The 15,190-nt window shown below is 42.3% G+C and overlaps 1 protein-coding gene across 2 annotated transcripts in view; it reads right to left on the bottom strand.

Moving 5' to 3' along the window:
- chrnb1 (cholinergic receptor, nicotinic, beta 1 (muscle)) overlaps window positions 1–15,190 on the bottom strand; it is a 24,218-nt gene extending 9,028 nt beyond the window's left edge. Inside the window, exons 1-9 of one of the 2 annotated variants that reach the window (XM_029454890.1) lie at window positions 14,991–15,190; window positions 13,560–13,661; window positions 12,616–12,749; window positions 10,454–10,498; window positions 9,868–9,977; window positions 7,458–7,566; window positions 7,216–7,360; window positions 6,791–6,976; window positions 5,116–5,339 (exon numbers count right to left, since the gene is read on the bottom strand). In XM_029454890.1, coding sequence (XP_029310750.1) covers window positions 5,116–5,339; window positions 6,791–6,976; window positions 7,216–7,360; window positions 7,458–7,566; window positions 9,868–9,977; window positions 10,454–10,498; window positions 12,616–12,723 — 927 coding nt within the window. In that variant the 5' untranslated portion in view covers window positions 12,724–12,749; window positions 13,560–13,661; window positions 14,991–15,190. The remainder of the gene's footprint in view (window positions 1–5,115; window positions 5,340–6,790; window positions 6,977–7,215; window positions 7,361–7,457; window positions 7,567–9,867; window positions 9,978–10,453; window positions 10,499–12,615; window positions 12,750–13,559; window positions 13,662–14,990) is intronic. The other variant, XM_029454889.1, reaches the window with a different exon arrangement.

Raw genomic sequence — 15,190 nt, 5'->3', positions numbered from 1 at the left:
GGTGTCGCCTAGCTGGGCATAGTTGGAGACCTGATTGACCAGCCCGAACCAGCTGCATATGTCAGTGGTAGAAGTTGGGGTGGGGAAGTTGCGGATGGCATCCTGATACTTGGGCAGCGGTTCGATTGACGACTCAGAGATCCGGAAGCCGGCGAAGTCCACCGTTCTTTGTCCGAATTGGAACTTGTCGGGATTCAGCATGATGCCCGCTTGACCTACACAAGCGAAGAAGTGAATGGTTCGCCACCAGTGTTCGTGCAGGTCCTTGTCATAGTGAATAGTGTCGTCCATGCATCTCTCCTTTCGATTGAAGTCTGTTAAGATAGTGTCGAAACGACGTTTGTAGCCATCGCCTGAAGAAAGGAAACCTTGCGGGGCTCTGGTGTAGCGCCATCTGCCGAAAGGAGTGATAAAGGTGGTCAGGTGGCGATCAGACTTGCGAAGAGGGACACTGTGGTATCCATTCCAAGCATCGGTAACTGTCTTCCATGAGTCTTTGGGGATCCGACGCACAAGGTGGAAAGGTGAGACGAAGGTCTCTCTTTTGCAGCATTTGTTTAATGGGGAGAGATCGACTGTTCGTCGAGGATTGCCGTTGTGCTTTCGTGTGACATTCATGCAGTGGCACCAAGTCACGGGCTCACCGTATGGCACTTTCTCGATGACTCTGAGAACTTCGTCCCTTAGAAGGTCATAGTGTACCTGCTTCTGCCAGTGCAACGGCAGGGGGGCTGGTGTGTGAACAGACTTGGGCGTTGCCTCGTCATTAAGATGAATCTCAACCGGGGGTACCGCCATACAGGGGAGGGGCCGGTGGAGACATGTGTTGAATGATTGTTCTCCGGGATGCACTCAAATGGCAGTGTTGGCGGATCATCAGGGACTACTGACCGAGGAGAGCAGGAGCATGGTGAGTTTTGGTCGGTACGGGCAGAGGCACATCCTGCGTTGAGTGCTCGGATGTTCTTGTGAGTGCTAGGTCTGGCAATCTGGGGACGGGCTTTATGTAATTCACAAGCTGCCGACTCGTCACCGACGGATGGAAATCTAGGCGACACGATGCCGAGGTCCACCGTGCCTTCCCATGATAGGTAGAATCCCTGACAAGCGTTACTGACGTATACCATGGTGGCGCAAGAGAGCGGCTTCCCACGTGTCGATTTGCCATGCAGCCGTGCAAGTACTGCTCCGGCAATGTTTATGGGAGACTTGTTGGCTGCAGAGAGGTTAACCTGCTGTTCACAGACCTAGATGTTACAGGAGTAGCAAGCATGCTGCCAGGAAGATCTGAATCACATGTATCATCAGGAAGTTTGGTCTTCAGCTCGGACATAAGTGGATTTCCAAATCTGGAGACACACAAGAAAACTGAAAATCAAAAAAATGATATCTCTCACATGAAGAAGAATCTCGTTTTTGAAGAATTTTTATTAATCACTCAAAAATGTGAGAGATATTCCTGAAATTAGATACAGATAATTGTCAATAAGAATGTCTCTAATAACATACACACAACGGATGACTGTCCGTGACGTAACATTTCCACACAGTCCTCTGATGACGCAGCTGACGTGCGACAGTGGTCCAGATGGAAGGAATGGTCAACACAGCCGGGCCAGGCTGGTGGTAAACAAACTTTCTACGGGAGCCTCTGTGAGTGTAACGAGGTCTGCGTAGGAGTCCAAGTTGTGTAGTTGTTGAGACTCAGCAGTTGCGGGATGGAATACTTGGACATCATGCCGGTTGCCACAGGTTTTAGTCTGGGGCTAGCCGTTAGCAATGGACAGAGATGGAGAACTGTTAGGCAAGGCAAGATAGTGATCCGTAGCATGGCAGGAGGAGATGAAGCAGGGAGAAGAAGTCCGTGTCCAAGCAGCAGTTTAGCCGACAAGCTAGTTGACGGCTAGCTGTGGAGGCAGCGGTCCTAGCCAACAAGGGCTAATCGCACCGGGACAGCTGAAGGGCTACCTCACAGTAGCGATGGTGAAACAGTCGTGGACGTATTTTGGCCCACTGGTAACAGGGAGCTGACCGTAGGGAGCTGATTAGCTCGTTGAAAGCCGACAGGCTGCTAGCTAGCCAGCTAGCGTTAGTTGTCCGGGAGCTGTCGATAGCAGTGGAAAGTGCCAGCAACAGGTAGCAGCGGTTATCCAAACACTGTTTGTAATTCAGTAGAATCCAAGTAGAAATGCAGTCAGCAGAAGATATTAGTTCGATGTTTAAAGGTAACATCTAACAACAACAGACTTAACTTAAACTAGAACTAGAACTAGCAGGAGAAGCGGCGAACAAGCAGCGCCAGCGTCCTCTCTGTCTGGCAGTTCAAATCAAACTTTGATTTGATGCGAATACAGAATTCCGCTGTTCTGAGTTTCAAAATGGAAATCACAAATGTAAAAAGACCCAATAATGAGTATTTCTCTAACTCCAAACCACATTGGGAAACAGAAGAGTATTTAACTATACTTTCCACTTTCAGTCAATAGCTTGTTGGCTCTCTCAGACCTCCAAAATCTATTGTCTTCAATGGTAATAAAAATCCATTTGTTTGGCCTCCTGTTTCTTGATTTATGGGGCAGCTGAAATGTACTTCCCCTGTATTTGCCTATTAAGGCTGAGAAATGAGTCCAAATGTTGAATTTAGCAGTGAGATAACCTTTTGAGAACACTTGCTGCTGAATGATGTTGGCGGGGGAGGTGTCCTTGAGGTAAGAACGTAAACTCTTGATACTCAAGTGTAGCTCTTAAGTAAAGACCTATAGTTGTACTGGGAAGCTCCCACATTTGTGTAATTAAAATAGAGATACATGTTTAATAAAAACCCGAGTACTCCTTTGCTGTCAGACTGGGAGCAGCCTTTCAAAGACATTTGACCTGATGATTAAACAACAAACCATTGGACCAAATGTTAGTCTTGAACAATATCATAAATGCTGTTCGCCTGTGTTAATAACTCTTTTATCTGCTCTTTGCTTGGACATTCTTCTCTCAAAATAACTCTTGGCTTGACAGATGGATGCCAGCTATCGCCCCGTGGCGAGGATCATACTGTACTGTAGATAAAACGGAGAATGTAATGTGAGGTGAGGCAGCTCTCAAGTGACCTTTCATTTCCATCCTCCCATTTCCCAGTAAACTGCAACACCTGTAATATTTCCCGTAGACTGTTCTCTGTGGGCCAGTGAGTCACACATAGTGACATGACCACAGCAACAAAGAGCAGCCAAACAAAGGGAGCTCTCATGCTGCTTATCCCCTGTATGCTACGGCTCTACTCAACTCGCTTGGAACCGTTCTTCTTTGGTGGTCCATCAGCAAAGGTTGTGTATAGTACTCTACCTGATACCTGATACTTTGTTTGGTATCCCCTTAGTCAAGGTTCCAAGGGGAGCTGGGCCCATACTAGGAGGTGGAGTTAAAACACTTCTGACCACTGATTGGTCAGAGAGAACCATCACTTGCGTGACACAGGACATCCTGCACAAACCATTTTCAAATAGTCAAGTCATTGGCGACCACAATTCGTATTTGAGGTGCAGACGGTTGCTGATGAAAGGAAATGTCGCGTTGAAGATGATGTCACAGCAGTTTCCAGCCAAGAATCCAGAAAGTCTTCACTGAGGGGGTACAATCTGCAGCGGTATACAAAGTACCAAATAGTGTAGTAAAGACCAGACCATTTCATCTAATAACTCGTGGTAGGCCAAAGCACTTTCTAGTACATCCCATCATTGGCTCTGCTCTGGAATATTCCACATGTGACACCATGTTTAAATATAAGTGAATCCAGTATTAAAGAACACAGTAAAAGGTAACTGTGACTGAAAAACAACACAAAATCAATTCTTGGTGGTTAGAACCGCTGATGGTTTTAACATATGCTTTTAAACTGACCCCATGTGACACCTGTTATTCACACCTGTTTATTTCCCGTCAGTGTCGGGGGATATCAAACTCTCAGGCTTCCTGCTTTTCTATCTGTAAGGGATGTGAGGTGAAGAATGTTTTGCATCAAATTCAACATATATCAGGTTTCCAACAAAAATGGAAACTCAAATTCATCTCAAACTGTAGGACTGTCTCCAACCTTTTTATAAGCTAATTGGCTAATGTGAAGATTAATTTGAGAGACGGAAGGGCCACATGCCCTGCTTGTAAGAGGGGCCATTAAAGCATAATAACTGTAATAAAAGAATACTAACAGAAGAAAAGTCAATGTTTCCCTCATCTTTCAGATAATAATTATTACATTAGTATATGGATAAATGCAATTTTGTCAGTGGTGATTTATATTTGCTTAGAATGAGATAATATGGATTTTGTAATTCATCAGAGACATTCCATAAAGTGCTGTGTGTGCTGGAAACAGTATACATTAAAGTGTGCATGATGTGTCTTACTTGTCTCATTTTCTCTTTCCCGTCATTCCAGTACCAAGCAGATTAGTTCCATTTAATCATGCAAATCACCTGAGTATAAGCCCGAGTGTTCCCCGAAAGCACAACAGAACTATACAGAGCAAAGTATAGAGCTGCTGCTCAGGCCTGTAATTAGCTCCACATAATGTACAGTGAGGGCAACAACCACTGATGGAGGTTAATGGTATAACATGACATTTGGCAAGGACTGTGTCGATCTAATACAACAGTCTGCGTGGACCAAAACTGCTATTGCCTACAGGTGGCATCCTTACTAGATGCCTGAACCACCTCAACTGAGCAGCGGCTCTACTCAGAGTCTCTCCCGGATGGCTGAGCTTCTCACCCTGTATCTAAGGGAGACGCCAGCCACCCGCCTGAGAAAACACATTTTGGCGACTTGTACCCGCGATCTCGTTCTTTTGGTCATGACCCAGTCTTCATGACCATAGATGAGGGTAGGAACGAATATCGACTGGTAGATCGAGAGCTTTGCCTTCTGGCTCAGCTCTAAAAGCGATTGCGGTAAAGCGATTGCAATACTGCCCCCGCTGCTTTGATTCTCCGGCCAATCTCTTGCATCTGATCTATTGGTGAACAAAGCTTTAAAATTTGACATTAAATAGTAAGCATATGCTTTAAAGATTTTATGGTCTCGTAATGGAAAAGAGGGGTATACCCAAATCAGGGACCTTACCTTACGGACCCACATCGGCATCACGTGGGTGTTGGCTGAGCGGTGGTGCAGGTTTAGGACGACCACACTGAGGATGACAGAAAATGTGACCAGGATCATGGTGAACATGATGTAGTTGACAATGATGGGGACACCCAGCGATGTCTCAGGGATCTTATCAGCCAGCAGCAGCAGGAACACGGTGAGGGTGAGCAGCACGTTGATCGACAGACCCATCTTCTCTCCTGGTAGGGAAGAAAAGAAAAGGGATTTAACAATGTGGAGAAGAAAGTGGTCCGGGGCCAATGCAGTTTGCCACCAACTGCGCTGATTGTTTTCACTATAGGTCCGTGTTACGACTGATCTGCTATTTTAGTAGCAGCTGGCCCATGTAATTCACAAGTAATGACTCTGATAGGAAATTCATCTCCCGTTTTAAGTGAAGCTGATTGACCAATAGAGCGAGGACCCCCCCCCCCCCCCCCAAGTGTATCCAGTGGTCACTTACAAACTGTGTCTACCACAGATTGGTTAGAGTTGGAAGGTAATGAGAAATGGATGTGCATTAGTGCAGCGTATGCTCCCACAGTGACTAAATGTCAAAGCAGAGGCATTTCCCTCGCTCACTTCATCACACTTTTGTTTAGTTTGACAGGTTTATCTGGGAACTACGATGCATAAAAAAAGATTGATTAGTAGCAAACATGTTGTAAAAAAGAAAATAATATTTATTACTGGTCTCTGATTTTCAAATTTTCAGATCTTTCGTTTGATACATAGGCCTACTATTAATGAATGAATTAACTATTATTATATGATATAAATTCCGTTTCAGATGGATACTTATATTTTAAATATGGAGCAACATTTAAAATAATTATGCCAACATTATTGTTATCAGCTTTAAAAAAAAGAAAAGTGTAATTTATGTGAAATTGTAGAAATGTAAACTCATGTCATTAAAGACCAGTTCCCTACAGCTATAGGCTGAAGAATTTCTATATGCCTCTATGAGTTTAAATTAGTCATTACACATGCAGTGTGTGAGTGAAGGGTACAGCAGGTTCTTATTGGATTCACACTCCAGGATAAGGTGGCTATACTGAGGAAAAGGAATAATAACCAATTTATTTGGAGAATCTAATATGTTATGTTCATATGTTGTTAGGATAGGTGAGTGTGGAAATGTTCAAATGCACTAAATATGACTTTTGGGTCTCTTGACAATTCCTTTTCTCACCCAGAGTATTTGTGTGAGCTATTGTGATCCATTGTATGTTGTTGCCGGCTTAATGCCAGTCAGTTAAACACCTACAGACTAATGACCCAATATATTTTGTGTAAAATAATCTATTACAGAAATCATGTTTGAACCATGTGAGTGTTGTGGACGAAGTACAGTCTCAGCTGATTACTTTCAGTAGTTGTGCAGCTGATTTCTACTATTTCATTTTAATGGTTATTGATTCGGCAGTGCTCTATGGGAAACAGATATCTAATCTGAAATGGAATCCCTTTGTGACAGTCATTTGGAGAAGTGTGTGATTGCCCAATTTACCACACAAACACAATTAGGAAATGGTATTAGCGGTTTTAGAGGCTGATGATAAGGCAGTATAATCCTGACCGAAGCTAGATCAAAGTGGAAAGGGAGTCAGATTGTATCGTAGTAAACTGGTCTGTATCATTGGTGTACCTGCGTCAGGAGGCAGGTAGAAGTTAAAGATGGCGATGATGGTGATGAGGATGCAGGGGAGGATGATGTTGAAGACGTAGTACAGAGGCTTCCTCTCGATGATGAGGTAGAAGGTCATGTCCTCATATAGATCATCGTTCATGTTCTTCCTGCACGGCTTGTGTGTGATGTGCCACTCGCCACCCTCTGGAGGAACATTCACATTTTTAAGAATTTAGATCAGTAAAGTGACGGCAACAAATATGCAAACACAGTGGAACAAATCCAAAAATACTCCTGTGACTGTGGTGCAGATATTAAGTTATTGTACCATGCAAAGCAATATATCCTTTCATTTATATCCTCTTCCCTTCATTCTTAAAAGCCTTTACTGCTTTGTCCATCCGTCCATCGATCCTCTCATCTGTTGTCCACCAAATTCTCACCAGTATAAGCTTCATCCAGTTGGATCTCCTTGATCTCGTTGCCTTTTGCGTCCAGTGCATACTGCACGTCGATCTCCGATGAGTCGTACGTGTAGGAGCGGAACTGCATGGTGCAGTTCTGCCAGTCAAACGGGAAATATGTCACCTAGAGAAAGAAACGACAAGAAGAGGGGCGGCAAGCTTAGAAGAAAATTAATTAAAAGATGTTAAGTTGAAGTTTGTGTGTATTTGCTGATGTTCACCTTAACTCCACAAGAGCTGCAGTAGAGTGCAGGTGGAGTCCAGGTTACTCTGCCGTTATGATAAGCCTGGACACTGACTTGCAGGGCCACATTAAACACCCCATCATTGCTGCAAACAGAGATAGAAATGTTGAGCACGATGTCTGCCTAACCTTAACCAAGTACACTGAACAGCCTAAACTTAACCAAGCAATAACTATAGTTTTTATTTTTATTTTTATTTTTATTACATTTTTTAAGTGAAGGCAGGACCAAAAATGCTCATATGAATAGTTTTTCTATGGTTTTGGAAGGCACTCATGTTGCCAGATCAGAAACCCCCATACTGGTCATTTGAAAGACAATAGTAAACAACCTAAAAATCACTAAACTAAAAATCTAGACATTACAACTTCCTGAAGTGGCCAGAGAGACAGATGTTAACAGCCCATATTCGGCAGCACATATCACGTAATAGCAGCATCCAAGATTTGAATACTGCCGTAGGCCTTTGTTTCATGTCATCCCGCGCCCTCTCGCTCAACCTTCTGGTCTCTCTGCTCTTTGAAATAAAGCTTAGAGTTTATACAAATGACCTACAGCAAAATAGAATGAAAGAAAGATTGGGTAAAGCTCTGGTAAAAGTAAGTAAGTAAGTAGTAACTATATCTCATATGTCTGACTCTTGCAGCCACACTGCTGCTTCCATTCTCTCACTACCGCTATGGAGTGCATCAAACATTTGGCTGCAGTCCTGTGCTGCACGAAGACCCCACTAAAACATTTTAATTGGCACGGATGAAATGCAGGAACTCGATACATTTCACAGGACTCTTCTAAGCGCAGCACTAATGTTGGATGTACACAGAGCTTTGGTCGTAAGCTCATAACGATATACGCGACAAAGACATTAAGTCAATTCGACACAGATTTAGTCGTCTGTCGGGGTGCAGTGTTTGGCTTTTATGGCTCCAGTAATTCAACAAGGAGAAGCTTTTGTCCTTAAATTGGGCCCACCTAAAAACCCTGTCCCTGTGAAGGTGCTGCTGCTGCTGCGTAAATGACCAACATTGATCATGCACACAGAGGAAGGGTATACTGTTGCATTTGTGTGTATGTGTTCCAAGCGAGCGCCTCCCAGGCTGAAGAAGCTGCACGCTGCCGTCAGCTCAGTTTTTAGGGAGCCATGCTGCTTAATTGCCTATAAAGTGTTGATGAATGGAGCAGTGGGGATATTTACAGCGGTGTTAATGGGAATGTGTGTGTGTGCGGGGGTGTAAGAAAAAGAGACTACACTTGCTGTTCTAAGTATCTAAATTTTCTTATTTAATGCTGTGACATAGTTTTTCCATTATATAGGAACTGTGGCTGGATTGGGTCCTTGACCCTAATGTTCACTGGCTGAGTAGTGTTCAGGCTCCATCACACCGCAAACAATCTGCTGCACTTTGTGGCTGTACTTGTTTTAATTACTGTGCATAGCACATTGTCTTATCTTAATGTCTGTATTTCTTTCTTTTTTTATTATTATTATTTATTGGGACTTTATTATTACAGCTGGAGATAGACAGGAACGTGGGGAGAGAGAGAGAGGACGACGTGCAGCAAAGGGTCACGAATAACATTTAAACCTAGACCTGCTGCTAAGGACTCAGCCTTAGTACACAGGGTTCCATCTCTACCAGGTAAGCTCCAGGGGAGCCCCTTATATCTGTGTTTCTTCGATAGTGTATGTGCTGCACCTAGAATTGCGGCTCGCGGTTGTATACCTCCGCCAACCAGTCAAGTTGCCAAAAACGTGTTTAATGAAGTCACGGTGACCTTGACCTTTGACCACCAAATTCTAAACAGTTCATCCAAGTTGATGTTTGTGCTACATTTGATTTCTCTCAAGGCATTTCTAAGATATCGGGCCAATTCCAATCCATGACGGAGTGAACTTTGTTTGTAGTCCCGCTCACATCTCCTTTAACGTGTAGGGAATAAATACAGCGCTCAGCGAATTTGCTTTTTCTGGCAGAAACGGGAACTGTCGTAACTCCCAGGCTTCTTTGGTTGGATTACTTTTTTTTCTTTGATATTTAGGATTAGCTTGGTTTTTGAAAAGTTCTTGTAAATATACAACACTTAACAATCAAATGAACACGTCTTTCATTTTTCTAGACTAGACTAGAGATGCAAAAAGTGCCACCAGCTGGTGGATTATCTCCGGCAGAACTAGCCGCGAGCAGTCTAGGGGGGTCATTGGGGGGCTAAGGGCATGTGCTAGGGGACCGGCACATCAACAATATGTACGTGAAGGTAAACACTTAATTCCCCCTTATTGCCTACGCATAGACATAAAATCTGGAACATTTGGAAAATAGTTTCTCCTCTCAACTCTTTGGAGCTTATTAATTCATGTCAATGTGAGTGCAGAGCTTGTGCTTACTTATTGAAGAGGACGATGTCAGGCAGCCAGACCTTCACAGAGGGGATACGCATCACCTCAATCCCGTCTCTCTCCTTGGGGTTCCATGACAACCGATGATCTGTCCATTCCTATTCAAAAGGTTAAGAGTTTGTGCTTATGCGTGCAACTATTTGGGGATTACAAGTACATAAAAAAGGGCAGGGACAAGAGCGAAACAGAAAGTGACAGAAGGCGGAAACTTAACATTTACATATGTAACCAATTTGTCATTTTATCAGTTTATTTTTCATTCTTCCATTGCTGTAATTAGATTCCACAGGGACGATTCCCTTGTGCATTTGTCCTTGCATAACAAAACACCATTTGCATAATTTTTCATTTTGCAGATACTCTGTATGATTAGGACTACTCCAAGTGTTCTCGCTCAGTTATTTGTGTGGCGCACTGAGCTATACATGAAAAAGGAGGTCTTATGTTCATAGGAAATTGTAAGAAGTTATTCACTTTTAATTCTTAATGAATGCAACTTCCTGTTTAAGTACAGCAACAACCACTTTTTTTAGAAGCACACAGTAAAACAATGCAGACACACACACACCCTTACCAGGTTCATGATAACAACTGTGGTCATTTCTTCATTCTTCATATTCTGGAACAAAAATGTAAAATAAGTATTTGTTACTGGTTCTTCACTTAATGATCATAGACACACAACCCTCTCACAACATGACATCTTCCAAGCGGTGTAATGATGATTCATCCTGAGTCTTACTATAACAACGTTGGCCATAACACGACAGGTTATGCACTTACCACCAGAGAGAGCAGCGTGACAATTCTTGGCTCTGATCAATATTGAGAGTCAAATACCCCTGAGTGTTTTCTGTTCCCTCACAGGCTGCATCAGTGAGGTACTTATGTTGCCATTGAAGCCTTACTTATAACCGCCACTCCTCATACTAATCCAATGCTATATTTCTACATCAATTCCATCGTTTATCGTTATTTGCGAGCGAATTCTGCTGGCTGTTTTTTAAAGTCCGACATCCACAGCCACGGATATGAGGAGATCAATCTTCTCAACAAGCTAAAACTGTATCTTTCACGGTGTTTCCTCGTGTATTAAACTGATTGAGATATTTAATCTATTACAGTGATCTCAGAAGGCGGAACAAGACCCACATTTCTCTCTCTCTCTCTCTCTGCATGTTTAACCTTGTAGTGCAGCAGCCTTTACGTTAGTCTGATGGCATTAAAGTTATATGGAATGACAGCAATGTTACTATGGTGGACCTAGTTATACTGCTGTCATGACTTTTTCTGAAAAGTGACCATGGCGCTTAATCAGACATGAGACGGTATGCTAGACTGCAATCAGATTAATGTAAAAATGGTGAATGTCTGAAAGGAGCTTAAGATCTAGGTCTTAAAAAAAATGGAATGTATCTTCAAGAACTTAACCTGTGGACTCTGAAGTCAAGTTGTGGAGGTTACATGTCCACTACAGGAAATACATGTATGAGTGTGTGTGCATGTGTGTGTGTGTCTGTGTGCATGTGATTGTCTATGCAGCCAGAAGGTGGAGCTTCCCTGAGCTGGGACTGCTATTTAAAACGCTAGGAGGAATGTCAGGGAGACAGCTGGGACAGAAACAAGCAGGGGGGTGGGGGGATCGAGGGACTTAAACCATCTCACTCTCTCACCCTCACACAAAACTCATCACTGACCTATCCCTTACTGATACTTCCTGTAACTGTTTGAATTCACCTCAGCCGTGTGTTCAGGGGGAATGTTAATAATATCTCAGCTGTTATATATCAAGCTGACTAGTTCCGGGCAGACGGGGACGGAGCATCCAAGTGGGTCAGTTTTCAAGATCGTTCCACTCCAGAACTTGAAGGTCTCATGTGACTTCCTCTCCTGAGTGAGACTGACCTTGAGCAGAGATGTAAGGAGCAGGCTCACTGTTTATGTAAATGTGACACTATGTGGATATGTATGTCGGGACTCGCGACAGAGAAGAAGAGAGCCAAGGGAAAAATGAAGGAACAGATAAAGTGACCTAGTGTGTGTGTTTGAGTATGTGTCCAATTGTTATGCAGTCGCAGCTCCGTGCATGGTGCACAGAGCTAAAACACTATTTACCAGCATGGGTGAATAAAAGCAATATTTCACATGCCATTTGAGTGCAGCAAGCACTGAATTCAGAACCAGACGGCTCTCAGATATATTCCCAGCTTTGAATGTAAAACTTTATCTCTACATTTACAGGTACAGTATCATGCAATGTGTGACATGTGAGTATAGGGAGCAAGCACTGTGGTTAAAGCGTTCGCAGAGACATCTGTCAGATTTGATTTTTAAATGTATTTAAATTGATGCCAGTGAAATGTCAAGTAATAAGAAAAGAGAAGCATGAGAGAATCCTGGGAGATGTAACGTTTCAACTGTCACATGAAACCAGTCAAATTTTTGAAGGCTCAGATGTAACCTTATTGTACAATATTCAGGTTTGAAGCCTTATTTGGGGTATAGTGAGCCTACACACTGTACACATACAGTATATTAAAGCTGTAGGTAGTTTCCATCATACAACACCACAATCAGCATGTACACAAACATTTAGACCATATATCAGATTTATCTGCCACTGGTACGTTATATTCTCGTTGTGCATGCACGTATATATATATATATATATATATATATATATATATATATATATATATGTATATATATGTAAGTGTTTTGGGTCTTGAGCCTCACCAGTCCACCAAAGGAGGAGAGCACCATACCCACACGAACTACCACCCTCTCTTCAGGGCTGGAGGCGGGCCGCACTTTCAGGTTGTAGCCGGTAAAGAGCTCCTTCATCAGAGTCTTCTCCACATCAGACGCACCTGTATCACGGATAGACAGAGGGCTTATATGATTACATTAATAATGGATTACGAAAAACCCATCGTTCATTTCTTAGTAGCTGTTCATAATCCCTTTAGCAGACAATAATAGTTAAAAAGGCTACTATTAGGAAACCAATTTCCATTTATAATGTCCAACACCTGTCTCTTTCACAGCTTAAAATTCAGAAAATGAACCCAAACACTTTTAACCAAAGTTTCTGTGTAAATCACACAGGCAGGCAGGTACGGTGTGTTGTGTATCAGGATGTGTCGCCCAGCAGGAGAAAGGCAGACTAAGTTAGGAGGGTCTATGAGATGAAAGAGTCCCACCTTCTGCTTCACCACCCACTCTTCAAAAAACAAAAGGATCACAATTCAAAATAATTATTGAGAGAAAGAAAGTGGAGCAGCGGCTGGAGGACAGATTTCAGTGACAGTTGGGCAGACTTAGGAGCAATGGCGTGGTGAAGCGATCGATAGCTAAATACAGGGAAAATGTATTTTCTTTATGTTATTTTACTTGGTATCAGTCTTCCTTATCAATCGAGAAATGTAAGAATCTTTTATTATAGCCATAGACATTTTCCTTGGAGGATAACATTTACTATCTATTTGCAGAAACATTGGTAAAAAAATACATTTTAACGTTTAACACTACTGCAACACATGTACTATAAAAAGCTAAATAAAAACCCATAAAATAAAACCCCCTTAGACTATAATCCCTGTGTTATAAAAGTAGCATTTATTGAAGTGTCTCACAACAGGCCTGTAAAGCTGTGTATCAACCAAAACCTAAACACTTACATTTTCCTCAGTGTTGGAAGGTTAGACACATTTATAATCAGCAGTTCTGGTGATGCAGCATTCATCACGTTTGGCGTAGCTGTGGCCCCGCCAGGATCTGACCTGACAGGAATAAATGACAACGATCACCAAGCGAGGCAGCCCCATTAGCTAGGCAGAGGGAAGCATGGCTGCTGATGGCCGAGGCTGTGAGGTGGTTGTAGAAGGCTAGAATTTAGCATTTTCTCCTCTCTACCTATTTCCGATGACTTGGTAAATATGGCAGATTAAAGTACAATGAGATCAGATGAGGCCGTGTCATGCTGAAGGCTAGTGTCGGGCATGTCAAGGATGCTTCCGATGAATATAACTGATGGCAATAGAATACAGAGCTTTACTCTTCTGTAGTCACTTTGAGAAAGGACAGTTGATGAATTCACGATTCTTCCAGCTTTAAAAAAACACGTAAAATGTGCTTTCAGTTTGTTTTCATACACAATGATTTCGCAAAAGTAGTGATGAACACGATTTAAAAATGGACGGTGACAACAGTTCAATATGAACCACATCTTTCTCTAAATGGTTTGAATGCACTGTTCTTGTCCAGGCACCACAGTGGTCAGTTATTAAATGAGCCTGAAGACAAAGATGTCACTCAAGTGACAATATTTAGTTATGGCTGTAATGTCTCTGATGATATTTAGTTACGTTTTTGGAGTTATTTAGTTTTTTATCACAGGCTAGTTGACAGAATGAGGAAATACATTTTTAAAGCTCCCCTGACTTTACCTTTAAAACCACCATGAGGGTGACATTTATAATTTTAAATGAAATATCATGGCATTTATTGGATCCATTGTCATGAAATGTGCTACAGATCTTCAAGGTCCCGAGAGAATCAATTAAAAAAACATTTCCCAGACTGTTCATCTAGCGCCATAATTAGATAAAAAATCTAATTTTTCCAATTATTTTTTATGACCGACAGTCTACCTGCAAAACTAATGACATTCACATCAGCTGCAATTTCTGTTTAATGCTAATTAGCAATTAGCATGCTACCACACCAGTGAACCTGGTCAATACTGCCTGCTAAACATTAGCTTGTTGGCATGTCACATTAACCATGTTAGCATGGCAATGTTAGCATTTAGCTCAATGTATTGCTGGATCCAAGTACGGCCTCACAGAACTACAAACATGGCTGAAGCCTTTTAGTCTTTTTTATGAACACTAAAGCAACAAGAGAGCACAAAGCAAAGTTAGTTTTTTTATTACACTTTTTGAAATTCCTTTCACATGGGCTAGACCTGTATTGCCAAGCACGGCAAGATGGCTATCTTAACTATGTGGCTTTCCACATTCTATTATTTATGTATTGTCCATGTAAGACGTGTTACATGACTACTACATCTCTGTTACATGGGTATATTGTGTCAACTTGTGCCTTACCTCCCAATGTGCTCAGGCTGCAAAAACAACATGCCAGCAGGAACAGATCCAAGCTTTTCATGGCGACCTCCAACACCAAAAAGATCTCTCCTCTGCAAAACAGATCCTCAGTGGAGTTAATAAAAACGTATTTTTTCCCTCTAATTTCTTTTCCAGTGTAGCTCCCTGAAACTCTTCCGTGTAAGTTTTGGTTTGGTCGG

Source organism: Cottoperca gobio, chromosome 18, assembly GCF_900634415.1.
Source record: "Cottoperca gobio chromosome 18, fCotGob3.1, whole genome shotgun sequence".
Lineage (NCBI taxonomy): Eukaryota > Metazoa > Chordata > Actinopteri > Perciformes > Bovichtidae > Cottoperca > Cottoperca gobio.
Note: the sequence above shows the minus strand (reverse complement) of the source record. Positions and strands in the feature narration are given on the sequence as shown.